Here is a 21,390-nt window from a genome sequence, read left to right as displayed (position 1 = left end):
AACATTAAAATTATGCACCATTAAAAATAACGGCCAGGTCATCTTTCATACAATCTTAAAATTATATAAGTACTAAAGATGCTAAAATTAATTGCCAAAAATAGAACAAGAGAACCTGACTTTTAACATAGTTTAAAAACTTGATCATCAATTTAATATGCAAAAATGAGATGAAATCAAGCAGTTTGCCTCCCCTGTTCTAGAACACATAAGTTAAGAAGATCAATGGAATACTTCAAAGTTATTTATTTTTAAAGAACAAAATGCTAATTTTGCACTAAGATTCCCTATAATTCTTTTGGCTTTTTTAAAATGACAAAATGTACTTCACTGGTAGGCTATAAGTCTGGTAGCCTTAACACTATAACAACCTTTGGCTGTTTTAAATTAATTTTGAAATGTATTGTAAACAATTTCATATTAATTTCTTAGTACTTATCACAGTTTTAATAGCAGTCAAAGGGTCTCATTACAGTTTAAAAAACATAAGATGGTTTACCTTCTTTATTCCATAATGTGTAACATTTTTTAGAATCAGTAAAATTGGAAAACCATCTGTTGTGAAGGTGTGCTATCCAGTCTTTTAAGGCAGGCTTTAGATCTCCGCTGCTAGATGAAGAGATGTAGTTTAGATTCATATAAAAAAATAGCAAATTCTTCAACCATGACAAGGATGTGACAAAATACTAACAAAGGACAAAGTGAAATTTCGACTAGGGCTCTGGATCATGTACTATGGTCTGACATGGATGTTTCTAACATCATGTCACTTTCATTCATTTCAATTTCGAAGGTTTCTTCCAATGGAGGCCTAGAATCTGTGTTCTTCCTTGAATGATGTGACGTTTCTAATGGTATAAGCCCAGTTTCTTCCAGAGTCTGTCTTTCTATATCAAATTCCCTAAAATCCCAAGGAGGTGAAATGATGTTTTTCAGTGTCTTCATTGTATGTACATCAAAGTCATAACACCTCAATTTGTCTTTGATCTCTGTACCTAAAAAACAAAGAAAAAAACTGAAGTGATTAATGATAGGGGACAAGACTTGTGATTTCTTTAGATCTAAGAACTCTTCTATCAATGCAGATTGGCACTTTCTTTAACTTAAATTTAAAATTTTAGATAGTTGTTTAGAGAAGAGGTATCAAACTTGCAGCCCATAAAACACTTGGGTGGTGTCTGAACCACATTAAAATGCAACAGGGGAAAAACATAATTGGAAAATGTTTAATAAACTAAAAATATAATAAAATATAATGTTAATCTGTGGTTTTCTAAGTTAGTATGCAGCTCACAGGGATGCACTTCTATTTGAATTTGACCCCACTGAACCTTAGAGCATTAAGAGGTTAAGTGATGTGCAAGAGTATAACACAGTCATTATGTGTCAGAGGTAAAAGTTAAACCCAGGTCTGCCTGATTCAAAGGCTGGCTTTAAAGTAAGAAATTGAGACAATGGGAGATAATATTTTCTCCAACAGGAAAGATCTCATGTATACAGAAATATTTATTAGCAGTTCTTTTTGTGGCAGCAGAGAAATGAAAACAAAATAAATCTCCACTGAATGGGTAACAGACTAATTGTGATAAAATAAAATACTGTTCCAGTAAGAAACAAAAAGAATAAGAATCTGAAAAGCTCGAGATGATCTGTATGAATGAATGAAGAACAAAGTAAGAAGAACCAAAAAATTTTGTATAATGACCAAACAGAAGGAGAAGAATACAAAAAGAACTTTGATCAAGGCAATAAACAATCATTTTAAAAGAGTGATGATGAAGCATGTCTCCCTCTTTGACACAGGTAGAAGACTACAGATAAAGAACAAAACATACACTTTTAGACACAGTCAATCTGTTGAGTTATTTAGATAAATAATTTTTTTTTATTATAAGGAGGGATTTTAACTGGGAAGAAGTGATAGAAATGTAAAAAAAATTTTAAACATGATATTTACAATGATCAAAATATATATCAAATATCTGAATATTAATCTATCAAGATTTACACAAGAACTTTAGAAGGAAAATTATAAAATAATAAATTAAATAATTTTAGAAGCATTAAATATACATGGCTAAATGGAGTAAACAAAGGAAATATGTTGATCATACTTAAATTTGTGGCTTTAAAGAATTACAAATTAAATTGAGTGAAATTCTAAAAAAGGAAAAAAAGATTTGTACTGATGAGATCTCAAATTATATATCAGTAAAGATTAAAATTATTATGTATTAGACAAAAGAAATAAGTTCAATGAAATAAAATCAATCAGCACTAGAACCAAAGTTATACAACATTTAAAAAACTAAAAAGATAGAAAACGAATTGATAGTAATAAAAACTGAGGAAAACTGATGATAACCCATGATTATTAAAAAAAAATGGAACTAGAGCCAAGGCTCACATTAACAAATTCCAAAGGATTGATTGAGCTAGGCTGTCCCAAAAAATCCTAGTGCAACTTAAGCATCAGTTGCTCAAGAAAACATGACATTCTATTAGCTTCTCATTTTTTCCTCATATCTATTAAAATTGTTTGGAGTTGGAAAATTCTGACCTTGAAATTATAGAAAATAAAAATAGATAAATCTGATTATATAAAAATAGCTTTGTGCAAGTAATTCATCCAGGAAAAAAAGCAAAAAAAAGATTAAGGGAAAATATTTGCAATAAATACTTCTGGTTAAAGTTTTAAATCCAATCTATAAGAAACTGACAAATTTAAAAGTAATCTTTATTCTCCCCCCAAAATATATCAAAGGATACTAAAAGATAGTTTTAAAAAAAACACAAATTACCAACAACTATATGAGGAAGTAAGTGTTCAAGCTTTTGAGCAATGTAAATACATATGCAAAATATAACCAATAAGTTGGCAAAAATAATTTAATATAGTAATTAGTGTTGGTTGTACTTGTGAAAATGCAGTCCCAATACTGAAATACCCTGCTTATAGAGTTGTGAACTTGGCACAATTTTGGAAACAATATGGAATCATTATCAGTAGTAAGCATTGTGAAACATTTTCCTCTGATCCAACGATTCCAATTTTAGGTCTGGATTCATGAACCTTAGCTCTGCTACACTGACTATGTGAATTCTGACAAAGCTATTAACTTCTCTATAGATGAGGAAACCTGGGCATCAGAGGTATGATTAGGTGGTTTCCCTAAAGTTAACAGTACTACCTACTAATTGGCTCTGAGGTCCCTTCTAGCTCTAGATTTATGATTCTGTGATTCACTGGAAATCAGCAGTTCATTGATGACTTTGAGCCTTAGAAAGTTGCCAGGGGTCCTGAAATGTTAAGTGATTTGCCCAAACAGCTACCCACTACACCACACTGCCTCCTTGTGATTCTACTACTTGGATAGGATGCTTCTGAAAATGAAGAAAAGAGATGCTTGTACAAAAATAATTTTTAACAATTATTACTTTTACTAGAGAACATTATTAACAACCAGTGATTGAACAAATTATGGTACATAAACATAAAAGGATATTATTGTGCCATAAAGTGACAATTATTAAGAAATTAAATTGTTTTTATTTTGTAGACTCAGTGCAATTTGAAGTTTTTTATATTTACTTATATAAATATAGGTAGTTTCTTATAGAATGTAAACTTGTGGGAGTTGATTTTTTAAACTTTTTTTTGACATTTTTACTTTGTATCCTTAGCAATAAAGCTTGACTAATTAAATGACTAAGATTATTCTGTAAAAGTAAATTTATATACTTATGACTAATTGAAAATAACAGGAATTTTTTATTTCATGTACAATTTTTTTTATCTCAAGGTCTGTTGTTGATTGCCAAATTTATAATAAATAATATTTTTTATAAAAAATATAAAAATTTTATAAAAATATTTTTATAAATAAGAACTAATAAAATGGAGCGAGGTTATCAAAATGATAGATGGGGATGGGAAAAAAAATCCAGAATGAGTCTGGATTGAAAAGTAAGGGACTTCATTCTCTGAGACAGGAAGGAAGGAAGTAGTGGACAGTTGAATACACTGACAGATTTTATTTGTAACTCAGGTGAATAAATTCATTCTAGTTAACCTCAGCCTTCTCAATAAACATGTATATAAAGTTGGGGACCTGGGGAGACAGTATGAAAAAGCTGTTGTAGATAATGTAGTTATCTGGATGAATAAAAGACATGCTCTACACTAGTGAGGGTTCAGTTAAGGCTACATTACAAATTAAAAAAGAGTTTCAGCATTTGTGTATATTTAGCAACTTATATGGTAGCTTTTACACAGCAACAAAGACCATATAAAATTTGCTTTCTGAAGAGCTTTAATAATTTCAACAACTATTTATTAAACACACACTGTATGTAGAGCACAAGACTTAGAGCCAGGAAGACCAGAGGTCAAATTCTGCCTCAGATGTGTGACTTGGCAAGTCACTTAATCTGTATCCACTTTAGTATGCTCATCTGTAAAATGAGGATAATAACACCAAACCCCTCCTTCAAGATTGGTGAGAGCATAAAATGAGGTATTTTTAAAGTACTTTGCAATCCTAAAAGTTCCTTATAAATATTGTTGGTATAGCATTAATAATATTAATGTCATTAAAGAATCAAAAGAATTGTAATACATGACACCTGATGGCTGCTATGATCTAAATGGGGGAGATAAAGCATACAGACATATGAAATGATCATAAAACATTTCAATAAGTATGAAATAAGCATCTTTATAATATTGACCTTGAATCTAAGCCATTAGACAATTTATACGTGAGATTATAAAGTGTTTACAAACACTTTAGTAATTTAGAAATACAACTTAAGACTGTAAAATGATGAAATCTACTCTAAGGCATTACATGGAAATGCTAGTCTAACACAATCACATAATCTTTAAAGGTAGAAGGGACCTCAATGGTAAGATCTGGCAGCAGCTTAAATATATGGAGTATATATATGTATATGTATATATATATATATATATATATATGGACTTTAAGATGACACTGAGGTTGTGTATCTAGATGACTGGAAGGATGGAGGTGTCCACAAAAGAGAGGAGGGACAAATAATGAGTTTTATCTTGGAAATGCTGAGTTTGAAAATGCATATAGGATATATGGAATGTTTAATGAGTTGCTGGTGATGTAAGACTGGAATTCAGGAGAGATAAGAGCTAGAGATATAGATCTAGGAGTCGTATGAAATGAAACAGACGATATCATCAAGTAATACAACAAAGAGAAAAGAAGAGAGGGTTCAATACAGAACCTGTGAGTGGCCCCACAGTTCAGGGTACAAGATATAACAAAAGATAATGATAAGGAATGAACAGAAGATAGGCAGGATGAGAACAAAGAGATTAGTTATAAAAATGCAAAGATGAGAAAGAATCCAGTGAGTGATAGTATCAATGCAGCAGGAAGGTCAAAGAGGCTGAGGAGTGATAAAAAACAATTTCATCTAGCAATTTAGAGATCGATAATTTTGAAGAGAACAGTTTCAGTTACATTATGGGATCAGCAGTTAGCCTGTATATCATTTAGAAGAGCCTTAGAAGGGAGGAAATGGAGGTACCATTTACAAATAACTTTTTCATGGGGTTTGATAAGATTTTTTGTTTTGCCTTGTTTTTTTAAAGGACATAACATGGAAGGAGTCAGGAGATAAGGAGACTGATGATTAGAAGATGGGGATGATCATATGGAAGAGTCAGAAGGGGAGGGAATCAAGAGTTCAAATAGAGGGGCTAGCCTAAGCAAAGATAAGGGCTAACTCTTCGGAGACTGGAGCAAAGGAGATGATGTGGAGGGGGAGGGAACAATTATTTTCAAAGTTGGTGTCAGCTTTTTCAGTAAAATATTATGCAAGTTTCTCACTTGAAAGGTGGTGCCAGAGGAGGCTTGAGAAATGAGAAAATTTGGAACAGCTCTGAGGTACACTACTTAGAGAATTGGTTAGAGAAATTGGAAGGATTACCTCATCACAGAGCATCCCAAGTAAGACTGATAATATATTATATACAATACAATATATTGATAATATAATTTTGGAGTGGTTCCATTTAACATCTTGTGAATGGGTAGTAATCCATCAGCAGTCATCTCACTTCTGCATGAGAACACTGAGGATGAAGAATCCATCACTTTTCAAGGCAAGCCACTGCATACAACTTTTGTACAGCTCTAATCATTAATTTTTCCTGTCATCATACCTAAACTGGTCTCTGAAAACAGAAGATGAAGATGTATGGGTAGACAGGAAGATCAAGAGTATGATCATTTTTATGTGTAGCTAAAGTTGGAGCATTTGTGGTCATATCAGTGTATATGTTAAAGTCCCCTAATATAGAAGCAGAAAATGGTGTGGCTCTGTACTCTCTATCTATGACATTATCTTTCTAGTTGTTTAACTTTGATACTCATTTTGAAATATTTCCAAGAGTTAAAAACAAACTATCATAACAGTTTTGCTCATTTCCTATTTCTATTCATGAACACTATCTTTACTGTAATCTACAATGACTTCATGAGAGTGCCATACCAAAAAAGGCATTTTTAGAAATGTTTTAATATTTAATTAGGTGAGACACTCCATGAGTATTTGATGATTATTATCAACACAGTAATCTGTAAGGGGTATATTAAGAATGCTTAGAAAGAGAAAATTATTACTCTTATCTTGCATCATGATGAAGATAACCTCAGATTTTTTTAAACATGTCAGTGAAGTTCCAGTCTAATAGATCTTATACCAAAATATAAAAGTTTTTGGTAGAAATCTTGGGAAAGGCTAACTATGCATGTTACAGGTAAGCATAAGCTTAGATATGCTGTTTACTGGGTTATTCCTAAAATGATAAAATTTTTACCACAGCAATTTACAAAGATTACCTACAAAGTTAGAAAAAGTGTATGATCTGTAGAAAGAGTAACTATATTATTGGCCACTAAAGTACTGAATTAAAATGAAAGACTTTGAGAAAATAGGTAACAAAAAGGTGATTGTGTATAAGACAAAAACATTTTACAAAGTTAAAAGAGAAATCCAAGAATGATACAAATATGAAAAATTAGTATCTTACCAATATAAGCTTCAGAATCACCAATGTACATTTCAATGCAGTGCCCAAGCATGGTAACTGAAAATGTATCATCTCTCCTAAGTCCAAGGGCCTGTCAAAAAGAGGGTCAGAATGTGTTTAGTAGAAAAATAAATATATTTTTTCCATTTTGTGTAAGTAGTCCTACCTAAAGTAACCTGAGCAGAACCTACTGTTCATAAAGAATGGCTAATTAAGGCAATAAGAAAAAATATCATACATTATCTAAAAATACTAGGTGTTTCATAACATAAAAATATCAGACAGTTGTATCAATGCATGCTCTAAGATTTAATTTCCCTTTAAGGCACCATATAGATACAAATAATATCCATACATTTTATCTGTGGATTTATTCTACCATGTCAGTTTCAATTTCATAAATTAAAAGGAATCAAGTACTGTTAGTTGTTTGTATATTTTGTCACAGATCCTTCATCTCTGCAAGTTATTAGGTATATATAGATTTGTTCAATTCTAACTTAAATGTTCCAGCAGAGGAAAAAAAAATAAATTCCCTATTCTTTCTCTCAATCTGTCTGTTCATCCTTCAAAGTTAAATTCAAAATTAAGGAGATTCCTTAATTACCAAATATCCTTGCCCTCCCTCCTCCCCTCCAGTCTGAATAAAATCCTTAAGATTTCTCAAAACACTTTGTTTCACCTTTTCCTGTGCATTTACCACAGTCTATACCTTTGCAGTCTTATTCCCCCTACCAAACTGTAGGCTACTCAAGTGTCCAAAAAAAAAATGCCTTATTCAACTCTATATGCCATATAACCTTGTGCAAAGAAGGTGCTTTGATGTATATTTGTAGTATTAAATTTTGCAACTTTAAAATAATAAAAACACAAACAAACCTAGTTAAAATGGATTTTTTAAAAATTGGGTGTAATTTAATTTTAATTTAAGCAAGATATAAATACCGTGTGAAAATAATCAACTGCACTTTCAAAGTTGCCCATTAGGCTATGTATATAACCTATGGCAGAATAAGTAGAAGCATTCTGGGGAATCAACACTAAGGCTTGACGATGGTATTCTAGTGCCTCTTCATACTTTCTGTAAAAAATAAAAAGTTAATATCACACACATTTTAAAAAGCCCCAAATCCCAAGACAAATAAAACAAGAATAAAATAAGAAATGACACATACTATCAATTCTCTCACCCTGAATAGTATTTTCTTTGCTACTGCTACCATGGACATTTTAGTCCACAGTTTGATTATTTCCTTTAACTATATCAAGCTTAGGGATATATCCCAAATATATAAATCAGTTTATCATGGCCCTCCTCAAAGAAAAGTACATTCTCGGCCTATTCAACTCACTAAGATGAGTTTCATATATTTCCATTTACTATATAAAGAAATATTTCTTTTATCGACCCTTTCTGCTATGTAATTTCTATCTAGTATTATTAATTATTTGTAAGTGAATAAAAGTTTGAATTAGAAAGATGTTGGTTCACCTACTACTTCTGCACTATAATTCCACTGGCACTTAAAATCCACTAGGGAAAAGAATTTCTATTCAATGACAATGACTACAAAACTGGGGGGGGGGACCTAAAAGGGTTTTAACTCCACAGCTGACACCAAACAATCTCTTAATTGGATAGCATTTTTAAAAACTCTTGGGGCGGACCCAAGATGGCGACGAGAGGAACATCTCCTAGGCACTCTTTCATAAAACTTATAAGCTAAAGACTCTAACTAAATTTTTGAGAGACAGAACCCACAGAGGGACACAGTGAACCTGAAAAAGAACAGAAAGGCTCTGCTCCCTGGGGTTGGAGGGGCAGCCCCCAGAGCCAAAGGACTTCAGCCTCCCGGAGGCAGCCCCAGGGCACTAGGAGCCCCACCTCACAGCAGCGGGGGAGTTTCCTGAGCTATGCCCCAGGGAGCACTGGGCACAAATTGGGGGAACAGTGGGGGACCTCTGCTAGAGAGCACGTGAAGCCCCGCACCAGCCCCGCACCACCAAGTTCCAGGAAACAGAAGCAGGAGGAGCCAGTAAGCAGGAGCCCCCAGGGCATGAGCCCATTGAGCCTAGGGAGGGGAGTGAAGAGAGACTGCCAAGCTCTGTCCTCTGCCCCTGGAACAGGACTCTGGGGCTCTGACCACATTCAGATCCTGATTGCAGTCTAGGACCCCCACAGAACAGCAGCCCCCCCCCCCACCTCAGCCCCTTGGCAGAGGGGGGTGCATATGGTCATTCACAGACCAGGAGGGAAGACAAAGCCTCACACACTGAGACCCTTGGGGGAGTGTCCCAAAAGCTTAGGAAGCACCCCAAAACCAGGCTCAGGCTGAGAAAATAAGCAAGCAGAGAAACAAGAGGAACACTATTAAGAAATATTTTGCATATGAGCCCAAGAAGGATCAAAATACTCAGTCTGAAGAAGAAGTACAAGCTCCTCCATCTAAAGACTCCAAGAAAAACAGAAATTGGGCTCAGGCTATGACAGAGCTCAAAAAAGACTTTGAAAATCAAATGAGGGAGTTCGAAGAAAAACTGGGAAAAGAAAGGAGAGAGATGCAGGATAAACATGAAAATGAAGTCAGCAGCCTAGTCAAAGAAATCCAAAAAAAATGCTGAAGAAAATAGCATGCTAAAAACCAGCTTAGGTCAAATGGATAAAACAGTTCAAAAAGTCATTTGAGGAGAAGAATGCTTTAAAAAGCAAAATTGACCACATGGAAAAAGAGATAAGAAAACTCTCTGAGGAGAACAAATCCTTCAGACAAAGAATTGAACTCAGGAAGATTGATGAATTTATGAGAAACCAGGACTCAATACTTCAAAACCAAAAAAAAAATGAAAAATTAGAAGAAAATGTGAAACATCTTAATGAAAAAAACAACTGATATGGAAAACAGACTTAGGAAAGATAATTCAAAAATTATTGGAATACCTGAAAGTCATGATCAGGAAAAGAGCCTTGACATCATTTTCAAAGAATTACTACAAGAAAATTGCCCTGATATCCTAGAAGCAGAGGGCAAAATAGAAATGGAGAGAATACACCGATCCCCCCAAGAAAGAGATCCCAAAAAACCAAACCTTAGTAGTATTATAGTCAAATTCCAGAACTCCCAAGTGAAAGAGAAAATATTACAAGCAGCCAGAAGGACACAGTTCAAATATTGTGGAGCTGCAGTCAGGATCACACAGAACTTAGCAGCAACTACATTGGAAGCTCGTAGGGTTTGGAATATAATATACTGGGAGGCAAAAGAGCTTAGAATGCAGCCAAGAATGAACTACCCAGCAAGGCTGAATGTCCTCTTCCAGGGAAAAAGATAGACTTTCAATGAACCAGGGGAATTTCAAATGTTCCTGTTGAAATGGCCAGAGCTGAACAGAAGGTTTGATCTTCAGATACAGGACTCAGGTGAAGCATGAAGATTGGAGGAGAAGGGGAAAATATGAGGGATTTAATGATGATAAACTGCATGTATTCCTGCATAGAAAAATGATACTGATAATACTCACATGAACCTTCTCAGTCAATAGAGTAGGTAGAGGGAGCTTTTATAGTTGATGCACAGGAGAAAGCTTGAATTTGAAGATAAAATATGGTGTAAAAATGGAGTCAAGAGAAAAAAGGGAAATGTAATGGAAGAAAAAGGAGAGGGGGAATAGGCCAAGATATTTCATACAATAAGATTTTTCTTTATTACAATGAACTATTGCAATGATATGGAAGGGGGGAAGGCAAGGGGGAATGAGGGAATCTTTGCTCTCATCAGAGGTGGCTAGGAGAGCAAACAGCATATATACTCAATGGGGTATTGGCATCTGGAGTAAGAAGGGGGGAACAGGGGCAAGGGGGGGTGATGTGAGTGATGGAGGAGAGGATGGAGTGGTCAGATATAACACATTTTCTTTTTTACTTCTTGCAAGGGGCTGGAATTGGAAGGCCTGTCCAGGACCATAGGGCCAGGTGGATGCTGGGCCTAAGGGGTGGTATGGGGGCTCAGGGCCTCTTGACCCCAGAGCCAGGGATCTGTCTGCTGCGCTACTCAGCTACCCTACAGCAGAGTCAGAGTGAAAGGAGAGAGAAAATATAGTACATGGTAGTGGAGAAACATGAAAGGAGGGAGTTGCGATCAGCAATGGCAACAGTGGAAAAATATGGAAGTAACTCTTGTGATGGACTTATCATAAAGAAAGTGATCCACCCGTGACAGAGTTGTTGGTGTTGGAACAAAGACTGAAGCACATTTTTTTATTATTATTATTTGGGGGGGGGGTACAGGGAAAATGGGGCTGGGTGGTCTGCCTGGGGCCACACAGCAGGGTGATCTTTGGGTGTCTGAGGCCAGATTTGGACCCGGGTGCTCTTGGCTCAAAGGCCAATGCCTCTGTCTGCCACCCAGCCACCCCTACTATTATTACTATTTTATTTTATTTTGGGTCTTTTTATTCTTTTTTTTTGGTTTTTGCAGGGCATTGGGGTTTGGGTGGCTTGCATGTCACATGGCTGGGTGATTGTTGGGTGTATGGGCCAGATGTGGGCTCGGGTGGTCATGGCTCCAGGGCTGGTGCTTCGTCCATTGCGCCACCTGGCCATACCTATAATTATTACTAGTATTTTTTTTCATTTTAATTTTTTCTCTCCCCTTTACTTTATTGCTCAAGCAAGTCTATATATATGGGGGGAGGGGGTATTTCATTTACTCTTAAACAAGAATATTTTATTAATGTATAAAAAAACATTTGTACAAAATGAGAATATTAAATAAAAAAATAAATTAAAAAACTCTTAAGAAAAAGGAATACTATTTGTCTCAAATATGCAAAAATAATATCTCTAATGATAACTCATTCTAAATAATTTAATAAATTCTATTTATCAAGAGAATTTTTTGCATAACAAAAACTCTCTAAAATTAAGGGGAAAAAAACTGGGTTAAAAAATTGAAATAAACATATCAGATAAAGGAATCTTAAGACATATATCTAAAGTCAATATTACTTCTAATGAAGTAATGTTCAAAGGACTCAGAGAGTCCTTTATAAAGAAATTAATAGGGATAAGAATAGAAATATGGACTGGACTGCCTAGAGTACTCAGAAGTTAGTGATTTGCCATATCACAGAACTTTCATGTATTTAAAGAGGTACTTGAATTCAGGTTTTCCTGAAAGAAATCAAAGCCCAGATTATTAGTTCTACTATGTCAGGCTGACTCCAAAGAAGGAAATTGAAATGGTTAATGACTACATGAAAAGACTACCATACTCCCTAGTACCAAAAAGAAAATGTAAATAAAAGTAATCTTAAGATGCTTTCCTCATCTATCTCCTAGAATGACAAATATTTGTATCAATAAATAAATAAAGGAAAAATATATGTGCACGGCTACCAAAAAAGAGGTGCTCTCATACACTATTAGTGAGCCTGGCAGTATGTGAGAAGAGTTACACACTCAAACCTTGTGTCCCAGTAGTTGCATTGCAAAAAGGAAAAATAAAGAACTATCTGTACAAAAATATCCTTAGCTGTCTCATTAATAATGGCAAAAACTGTAAAAAACCTACATGTCTTAAAAATTAGAGAATGGCTAAATTGTGCATACTGATGTAATGAAATATTATTTTCTAAGGAAACATATAAAGACTTATATAAAGTGATTTAGAATAAAATCAAAAATAGATCTGAATAAAATCAGAAAAACTATATCTACCCATAATTACCACTATTTAAAAAAAAGAAAAGTAGAAAAGGTCAAGAATTTTAATTTCAAATTGACTTGGAAATAAAATAAATAATAAAATAAAATAAAATAAAAGTACTGTTTGTTATGTTGCTTCTTTTGCTTCTGCCATAAGGCATTTGGCTAAGATTTTGCCCCGTTTTGTGAGTTTGTCATTAAGTTTATAATAAAATTCTTAAAAAGAAAATTGATCATCTTTGGTTCATTGTTTTTCTCTATCTTTATCTCTGTTGTTAAAAATACCAACCATTTTTGAAGTGATCAAATGCTTAATAGTGTACTTTATACTTATAATTTATGGGCCAAGATATGAGTGATACTTTCATATAGGAATAAAAATATTAAAAATTGCATGTAATCCAGATAATTTACAAGATTCAATTCATAATTATGTCCTCAAAATGTTCCACTTTATCACTTACTTAAGTTTTCTGCATACATGGCCTAAGTTGTTCAACAAAGGTTCCCATTTGTCAACTGTTACCTATAAAACAATGTCATTACAATCATTACTTCATACCTTACAACTAAATTTATACATATTTACTTCACAGATAATACAATATTTTGCTATTTCTTTATCATATAATAATGAGATGTCAAATTAAAACATGGAAATTCAATTTCTTTTCATTTATATTACCTTAATGGAATTTTAAAGACAAAAAAATTAGGCTCTGTTTTCTCCTGGTTGTTAATGTCATTTGATGCAAAAGAAATTTTCAAGTTTATATATCAAGAAATGTAATGCTCAGAATTAGGATCTGTGCCTAAAGTCACATGGATATTGCTAGACTCAAAAGCAGAACAAAAAGTGGAAGGTATAGAAAATGGGACAGTAATGCAAGTAATGTAAGCAGGATCTCAAAGTAGATTCAAACAAAGTGGACAGAAACGAATGGAAGTATAGGTCAGGAAGGCTAATATGAATAACTTGCACAATCCCTAACTCTGACAACTAACAAAGACTAAAATTGTTACTTTTTTTTTTTAATGTTGAATCTATGAAGTTGTTGCTCTGGCACCCATTCCTTTACTAATCTAAAAAAATTAATACATATCAAAAGCAACCAACTAAAAATGTAAGAGTAGTATTTTCATAAAGCAATGTGTAGTTTAATATTTCAAACATTAAAAATTCTGCATTTTTAGTAGAGAAAAGCTGTATTAGATGGGCATGAAATTATGGTAATGCCCCATCCACAAAACAGTACTAAATCTGAGACTCAATAATACTCTTCTGCTTCAGAGATGGAACCTGCTAAGTTTAAGAGATAATGACATCACTACTGATTCTCTTCAACCAAAGATGCAGTTATTTTAAGTCCTCTGGATCAAGAGGACATTATACTAAGACTGAAAATGTCAAAAATAATCAACTTCCCATAACCATTCAATAGGCTTCAAATGACTGAAAAAGGAAGACAGTTATCCTGTCACCAAAAGGCAACCTGTACCTGTTCTCTTAAAGTGAGAAGTACAAAAGTTAAATACATTAACTTTTTCAGGGCAGAGATTGCTGCAATGTAGTATCTTCTGTAATAAGATATTTATATAATGTTGACTTATGAAATACCTCATTTCCGATGGCTTTAATTTTTTCTAATGCATCAAGAAACCATTTTTCAGCTGTTTTCCAGCTAAAATAAGAAAAAAGGGCAATAGGTTATGCCAAATAAATTAAATGCACAAGTAACTGATACATAAACTCCCTTTGCTTCCCCCCAAAAAAGATAGAGAAATCTCAAGAGAAATGAAGTGAGAGGAAAAAAAATTTACTTCAGTCTGTGTTCAAATACCTTCAGTTCTGTCTCTGGGATGGGTTACATTCTTGATCATAAGTCCATTAGAGAAGCTACTCCAAGAATTTTTTCCCACAGTTGCTATTGCTAACTGTATTTTCCCCCATTCTATTCCTTCCCACTCCCACTTATTTTATTCTCTCCTTTCACTCTGTTCCTCATCAAAAGTGTGTTTTATATCATCCCTCTTATCACCTACATCCCCCTCCCCTCTTCCTGTTCCCCTTATCCCATCCCTTTCCTCTCCTTTATCTCTACCTATTATTTCCTCTGAGTCAATCATTCCCCTTTATCTTCCCCCTTTCATTCCATTGCAAAAGCTTTTACTTGACTCTTTTATGCGAAACATCTTAGTCCATTCTTCCTCTTCTTTCCCTTTCTCCTGGTACATTCTTTTTCATCCACTGACTCCATTTTTATAATAAACAATTATATTAAAATCTCTACTGTGTCTTGCTCCTTCTAACTGCTCTTATGAGGTGCTTCATATGAATTATCAGTATCTTCTTTCCATGCAGGAATACAAGCAGCTCAACATCATTAAGTTCCTCATAATTAGTCTTTCCCAGCCACCCTTTCTATGCTTCCCCTGAGTCCTGTACTTGAAGATCAAACTTTCTGTTCAGCTCTGATCATTTCAACAGGAAAGTTTGAAATTCCCCTATTTCATTGAATGTCCATCTTTTTCCCTGAAAGAGGATGTTCAAGTTTGCTGGGTAGTTGTAATCCAAGCTCTTTTGCCTTCCAGAATATCATATTCTAAGTCCTATGAGCCCTTAATGTAGACACTGCTAAATCTTGTGAAATCTTGATTGTAGCTCCACGATAATTGAACTATTTCTTTCTGGCTGCTTGTAGTATTTTCTCTTTTGACTTGGGAGTTCTGGAATTTGGCTATAATATTCCTGGAAGTTTGGTGGGGGGGACTTCTAGAATCTCAGAATAATTTTGCTGGAATATTTCTTGAAAAATAAAGTCTAGGCTCTTTTCTTGGTCATGACTTTCAGGTAGCCCAGTAATTTTTAAATGATCTCTCATAGATCTCTCATGGATCTGTTTTTACAATGAGATCTTCACAATTTCTTCTAGTTTTCCATTCATTTGGGTTTTTTGTTGATTCTTGATTTCTCGTAGCCATCAGCTTCCTTTAGTTCCATTTTACATTTGAAGGAGTTATTTTCTTCAGAGAACTTTTTATCTCCAACTAGCCAATTCTGTTTTTTAAGGCATTCTTCTCATTTGTCTTTTGAACTGTTTTTATTCCATTTGACCCAAATTGGTTTTTAGTATATTATTTTCTTCGATGTTTCGTTGTATCTCCTTCAACCAAGTTGCTGACTTTGTTTTTCATGATTTTTCTGCATCACTCTTATTTCTCTTCCCAATTTTTCCTCTCCCTCCCTTACTTGCTTTTTTTTTATGTTTCTGCAAGGCAAATGGGGTTAAGTGGCTTGCCCAAGGCCACACAGCTAGGTAATTATTAAGTGTCTGAGACTGGATTTGAACCCAGGTACTCCTGACTCCAGAGCCGGTGCTTTATCCACTGCACCACCTAGCCACCCCCCCTTACTTCCTTTTCAAAGATTTTTCTGAGCTCTTCTATAGCCTAAGACAATTTCCTACTTTTCTTAGAGGCTTTGGATACAGAAGCTTGGACTATGTTATCTTCTGATTATCTACTTTGATCCTCCACGGGACCAAAGTAAATTCATATGGTTAGGTTCTTCTCTTTCTGTTGTTTGCTCATTTTGAGTTGTTATTGGGACATCTCACAAGGACCTTAGTTCCTTCAAGGTCTTTTGAGAGACTCTGACTGCTCTCCTGGTCTGTGTTCTGGTCTGTGGACCATAAGCACTTCCCTCTGCCCTGGACTTGTGAGAAGGGTCCTTGTTCCTCTACAGAAGTATAGGGGCCCAGACTGCAACCTGGAACTGAATATGAGCAAAGCAGTAGAGTCCTGCCCCAGGGATAGCAGAGAGACCTCTGCTGACTTTCGCCCCACCCCCTTACCATCTGTGAGCTGAGAATTCTGGAAGCAGCTGGTGGGTGACTCCGCAGGTTCCTGAAGCAGAGTTGCTCTGAGACCAGCACTGACCCAGGTTCTACTCACTTTGGTGCAGCAGAGCTCTCTCACCAACCCTCCAAGCTGTCCCCAGTGATGCCTGGGCCAAGGGATCTGGAAACTGGTCCCACTGCCATGGATCGAGGTGTCCCCAGGGACCCAGGTCCCCCACTGGAAGGCTGGAGCTGGCTTGTTCTAGTACAGCCCTGCGGCCCAGGCTGTTTTCCAACCCCTGGTCCTAGTGGAACAGACCTTTCCTGCAGATTCACCAAGTTGTCTTAGGCTAGAAGATTGCTTCATATAGTCTTTCTGTGGGTTCTACCCCCTCTAGATTTTGGTTGGAGTCCTAATTTTATGGCTTTTGGAGGTTTTTTTTTGGGGGGGGGACTGGAAATTCCTGCCTTCACACTGCCATCTTGGCTCCATCCCCTCTATACTGATGTTTTTAAAAAATTAGAAAAATATAATGATGAAGGGATAATAATTTAGTAAATATGAATTTGAGATTATACCTTTTCTTTAGTTTATAAAATATTTTATTAAAGATAAACACTCAGAGATTGTGTTTGTTTTGATTAGCCCTGAGATGAACAGAAAAAGCAGATAACAGTAATCTTTTGTTTCAACCAAAACTATCTTTAAAATGTAATATTACAAAATTCAATAAGTAAATACAAAAAAATTAACATAAGCAAAATTATTCTGGATGATTGAGAATTAAACTACTTCTGATTCAACATTGTGAACATCAATGTTGAGTGAATAGGACTTTCAAGGTTATAAAAAATGGCAATTGGGTTAATAAATATGAGGCCCAAAAACTATTATTTTTAGACTGGTTGTATTATGCCAGCTTGCTTTGTCATGTCTTTCTTCTAAAAGTGAAATTCAGAATGGAGAATTAGATTAATTTCTATTTGATCAAGGTTTTGATGAATTTAGAAAAAGAACTATTTGGTGCTATGTTTTTTATCTTTACATACTTACTCTCCATTTTGAAATGCAACCACTCCAACCTCATGCATAACGAAAGGATCTTCAGGTGCAATACTTAAAGCTTGGCTGAAAAATCTTTCAGCCAACTTTGAGTTGTTGGTCAAACCATATTCCAATCCAATATACAGCATTGGTAAGTGACACCTAAAACAATGTTAAAAGTCATGCATTTAATTGCACAAATGCAGTAACTTAATAACCTAATAGAAAATCATCTACACAGATTTTTCTTTAAAAAAATAATTCAAACATCAAACCAATAACTAGGAATTTCAACCTACTCACATGAAGCCTGATAGTTTATGAAATAGCCTATATCTAGATCTATACTATTTTTACATTAAGATAATGGACATTATTAAATTCCATCTTATTTTCTATTACTCCTTAGCATAACACATCTACAAAATTAGTCTACAATTCAACTTATAATATCCTGAACAAGCCATGCTCGTTTCTATTTTTGTGACTGCTCTGATATATCTTATTTCCTTTAGATGGTTGATCTATTACCTCACCTTGCAAGTTTCCTTCATGAAGCATTCATGTCTTTCCTTTTCCTAGAAAGTCCTTTCTTCTCCAGATAACTCCCATTTCTTAATTTATTTTCCAACTTCTTTTATTTTTAGTTTGTTGCTTTTTTTTGCAAGGCAAATGGGGTTAAGTGGCTTGCCCAAGGCCACACAGCTGGGTAATTATTAAGTGTCTGAGGGCAGATTTGAACCCAGGTACTCCTGACTCCAGGGCCGGTGCTCTGTCCACTACACCACCTAGCCACCCCTATTTTCCCAACTTCTTAAGAAAATAATATACTTCCTTTACTTCCTGTCACTTCTGACCCTTCTCCATCTGACCCATCTGACCCTTCTGCCATCTCCAGGATGACAATTATATGCTCAGTCTTAAAGGTGCCATCCTAAGATCTTTCTCTGTTTACATTTCCTTAACAATCTCATGACTTTATCACCTCTATGGACACTAGTTTCCTACTTTTATCTGCAAATCAGAGTTCCAAATACATTTTCACCTAAACATCCTCCCAACACCTCAAAATCAACATGGTTAAAAATTAAACATTATGTCCTACTCTCTACCCTCAATGTTCCACTGTTCTCTTTCTTGGGAACATCTAAATTATATCAATGATTTAGAATGTAGATAGTGAATCCCTCTTACTCTTGCTCACTATTTCTTGTAAGAGAAGAGATACTGGGGGCAGCTAGGTGGCGTAGTGGATAAAGCACTGGCCCTGGAGTCAGGAGTACCTGGGTTCAAATCCGGTCTCAGACACTTAATAATTACCCAGCTGCGTGGCCTTGGGCAAGCCACTTAAGCCCATTTGCCTTGCAAAAACCTTAAAAAAAAAAAAAAGAGAAGAGATACTGGAACTGGCTGTAGAGCTAAAAAAGGAACCTCAAAGATCATGTAGTCAATTCCTTCCTTATTACAGATGAGGAAACCAAGGCCCTGAAAGGTCTTGCTAGAACAAATGAGCATCAAAGCTAGTGCTGAACTGAGGTCATTCCAGCCCAAATCTATTGCATTTTCCCCATACCACAGCTTCAGAGATGGCCGCCAAAACCTAAAGTCTTGCAAGGAAGATTTCCCTAATCAGTTCCTTTTACATGAAGTTTATTTTATTGATCACAAACTATTGCATAATAGTCTAGTACCCAAACAGTAACATGCAGTTAAGACAAACATAGTTTCTTCATTAAACTGTTCAGTTTGCTTGGCACATACCCTTTCATCAGCTGTGCTGCTGTGAAATAAGCTGCCATTGCTTGGTCATGCTCACTTTCAACTGCAAATGAATGTCCATATGCTATCCATGCTGGTCCATAGGTTCTTTCAAGTGTTGTAGCTTTACTAAAATAAATTCATTAAATTAGTATAAATTTGTCAACTTATCAGTAACTGGACAAAGACCTATTAATTATGGGATAAAATAAACTCTGTAGCTAACATTTAAAGTTCTTCAAAATATATATCTAATCTTATTTCCCCTTCACACATTCTCTATTCCAAATGAATTATATTATAAGGTCCTCCTTGATTCTCATTCTAACATTCCTCTGCCTCAATGCCTTCATTAAAGCAAGAATGCTCTCTCTTTTCATCTTCAATCTGAAATTCTTTCCTTTTTAAAACAGTTTAGGTGCCATTATTAACACGAGTTGTTGTTCAGTTGTATCTGACTCTTTGTGACCCCATTTGGCATTTTCTTGGCAAAGATGTTGGAGTCCTTTCTCATTTCCTTCAAGTCATTTCACAGATGAGGAAACCGAGGAATGCAGAATTAAGTGACTTGCCCAGAGTCAGAAAGCTTATAAGTATCTGAGGTCAGAAATGAACTCAAGTCTTCCTGACTCTAGGTCTACTGCTGCACTTAGCTGTCCATTTATATGAGACAGCAAGAAAAACAAAAGCTGATATTTAAAATCCTTCTATACCTGTGATTCTTAACCTTTTCTCTATTATGAACTTTTTTTGACATTCTAATGAAAGACCCTCAGAATGTTTTTTAAAGGCATAAAATATAAAAATTATGCCTCATTTTATAAAAACTAAAAGTATGTAAGTATAATGAAATATTTTTTCAAAATATCAAAATATTTTTTAAAGAACAAGTTTAGGGGGCAGCTAGGTGGCATAGTGGAGAGAGCACCTGGAGTCAGGAGTACCTGAGTTCAAATCCACCCTCAGATATTTAATAATTACCTAGCTGTGTGGCCTTGGGCAAGCCACTTAACCCCATTGCCTTGCAAAAAAAAAAGAAAAAGAAAAAGAAAAAAAGCAAGTTCAGACTGAGTAATTTGAGTAGAATTGTCATTTTTATTATATTTGCTCAGTTTATCCATGAGTAATTGACATTTTTCCAATTGTTTAGAGTTAACTTTGTGAAAAGCATTTTGTTATTGTGTTCATATAGTTTCTGGGTTTGCATTGGGAGGTAGATTCCCAAGTACTTTATGCTGTCTACAGTTATTGTAAATGAAACTTCTCTTTCTATCTCTTGTTCTTGGTTTTTGTTCAGACATATATACAAATGCTGATGATTTATGTGAGTTTATTTTACAACTGCTGTAAGCTGTTAGTTGTTTCAAGTACTTTTTAAGTTGATTTTCTAGGGTTCTCTGAGTATATCATATCATCTACAAAAGAGTCAAAGTTGGTTTCCTCATTGCTTATTCGAATTCCTTCAATTTCTTTTTCCTTCTCATATTGCTAAAGCTAATATTTCTAATACAATAGTAAGAGAGGTGATAATGGGCATCCTTGTTTCAGCCCTGATCTTACTGGAAATGCTGGTAGTTTATCCCCATTACCTATGTTTGTTGATGGCATTAGATAGATACTACTTATCATTTTAAGGAAAATTCCATTATTCCTATGTTGTCTAGGGTTTTTAATAGAAAGGGTGTTTTTAATAGAAGAGAACAGCCTATGTCAAAGGTTTTTTTCACTATATCTTGAGATAATCATATGATTTGTTAATTTTGTTATTGATACGGTCAATTATGTTGTCTTCCTAATATTGAACAATCCTGTGTATTTAGTATGAAATCCTACTTCATCCTGGTGATTTACTGTTGCAATCTGTTCACATCAATATTCAATGTGGAAATTGATCTATAATTTTTTTTTGTTTTGGTTCTTCCTGGTTTTAGGTTATCAGTCTCATGTTAGTGGTCATAAAAAGGAATTT

At 34.8% G+C, this 21,390-nt stretch overlaps 1 protein-coding gene across 2 annotated transcripts in view; it reads right to left on the bottom strand.

Annotated features, from left to right (window-relative positions):
* Positions 1-469: 469 nt before the first annotated feature.
* CDC16 (cell division cycle 16) overlaps positions 470-21,390 on the bottom strand; it is a 57,822-nt gene continuing 36,901 nt past the window's right edge. Inside the window, exons 12-18 of one of the 2 annotated variants that reach the window (XM_074192130.1) lie at positions 19,425-19,550; positions 17,673-17,825; positions 14,398-14,461; positions 13,244-13,305; positions 8,021-8,156; positions 7,076-7,166; positions 470-995 (exon numbers count right to left, since the gene is read on the bottom strand). In XM_074192130.1, the coding sequence (XP_074048231.1) occupies positions 727-995; positions 7,076-7,166; positions 8,021-8,156; positions 13,244-13,305; positions 14,398-14,461; positions 17,673-17,825; positions 19,425-19,550 (901 nt within the window). In that variant the 3' untranslated portion in view covers positions 470-726. Of the gene's footprint in view, positions 996-4,961; positions 6,218-7,075; positions 7,167-8,020; positions 8,157-13,243; positions 13,306-14,397; positions 14,462-17,672; positions 17,826-19,424; positions 19,551-21,390 lie in introns of those variants that run through there. The other variant, XM_074192131.1, reaches the window with a different exon arrangement.

This window comes from Macrotis lagotis, chromosome 6, assembly GCF_037893015.1.
Source record: "Macrotis lagotis isolate mMagLag1 chromosome 6, bilby.v1.9.chrom.fasta, whole genome shotgun sequence".
NCBI lineage: Eukaryota > Metazoa > Chordata > Mammalia > Peramelemorphia > Peramelidae > Macrotis > Macrotis lagotis.
The sequence above is the reverse complement of the archived record's forward strand: the minus strand, read 5'-3'. Positions and strand labels throughout refer to the sequence as shown.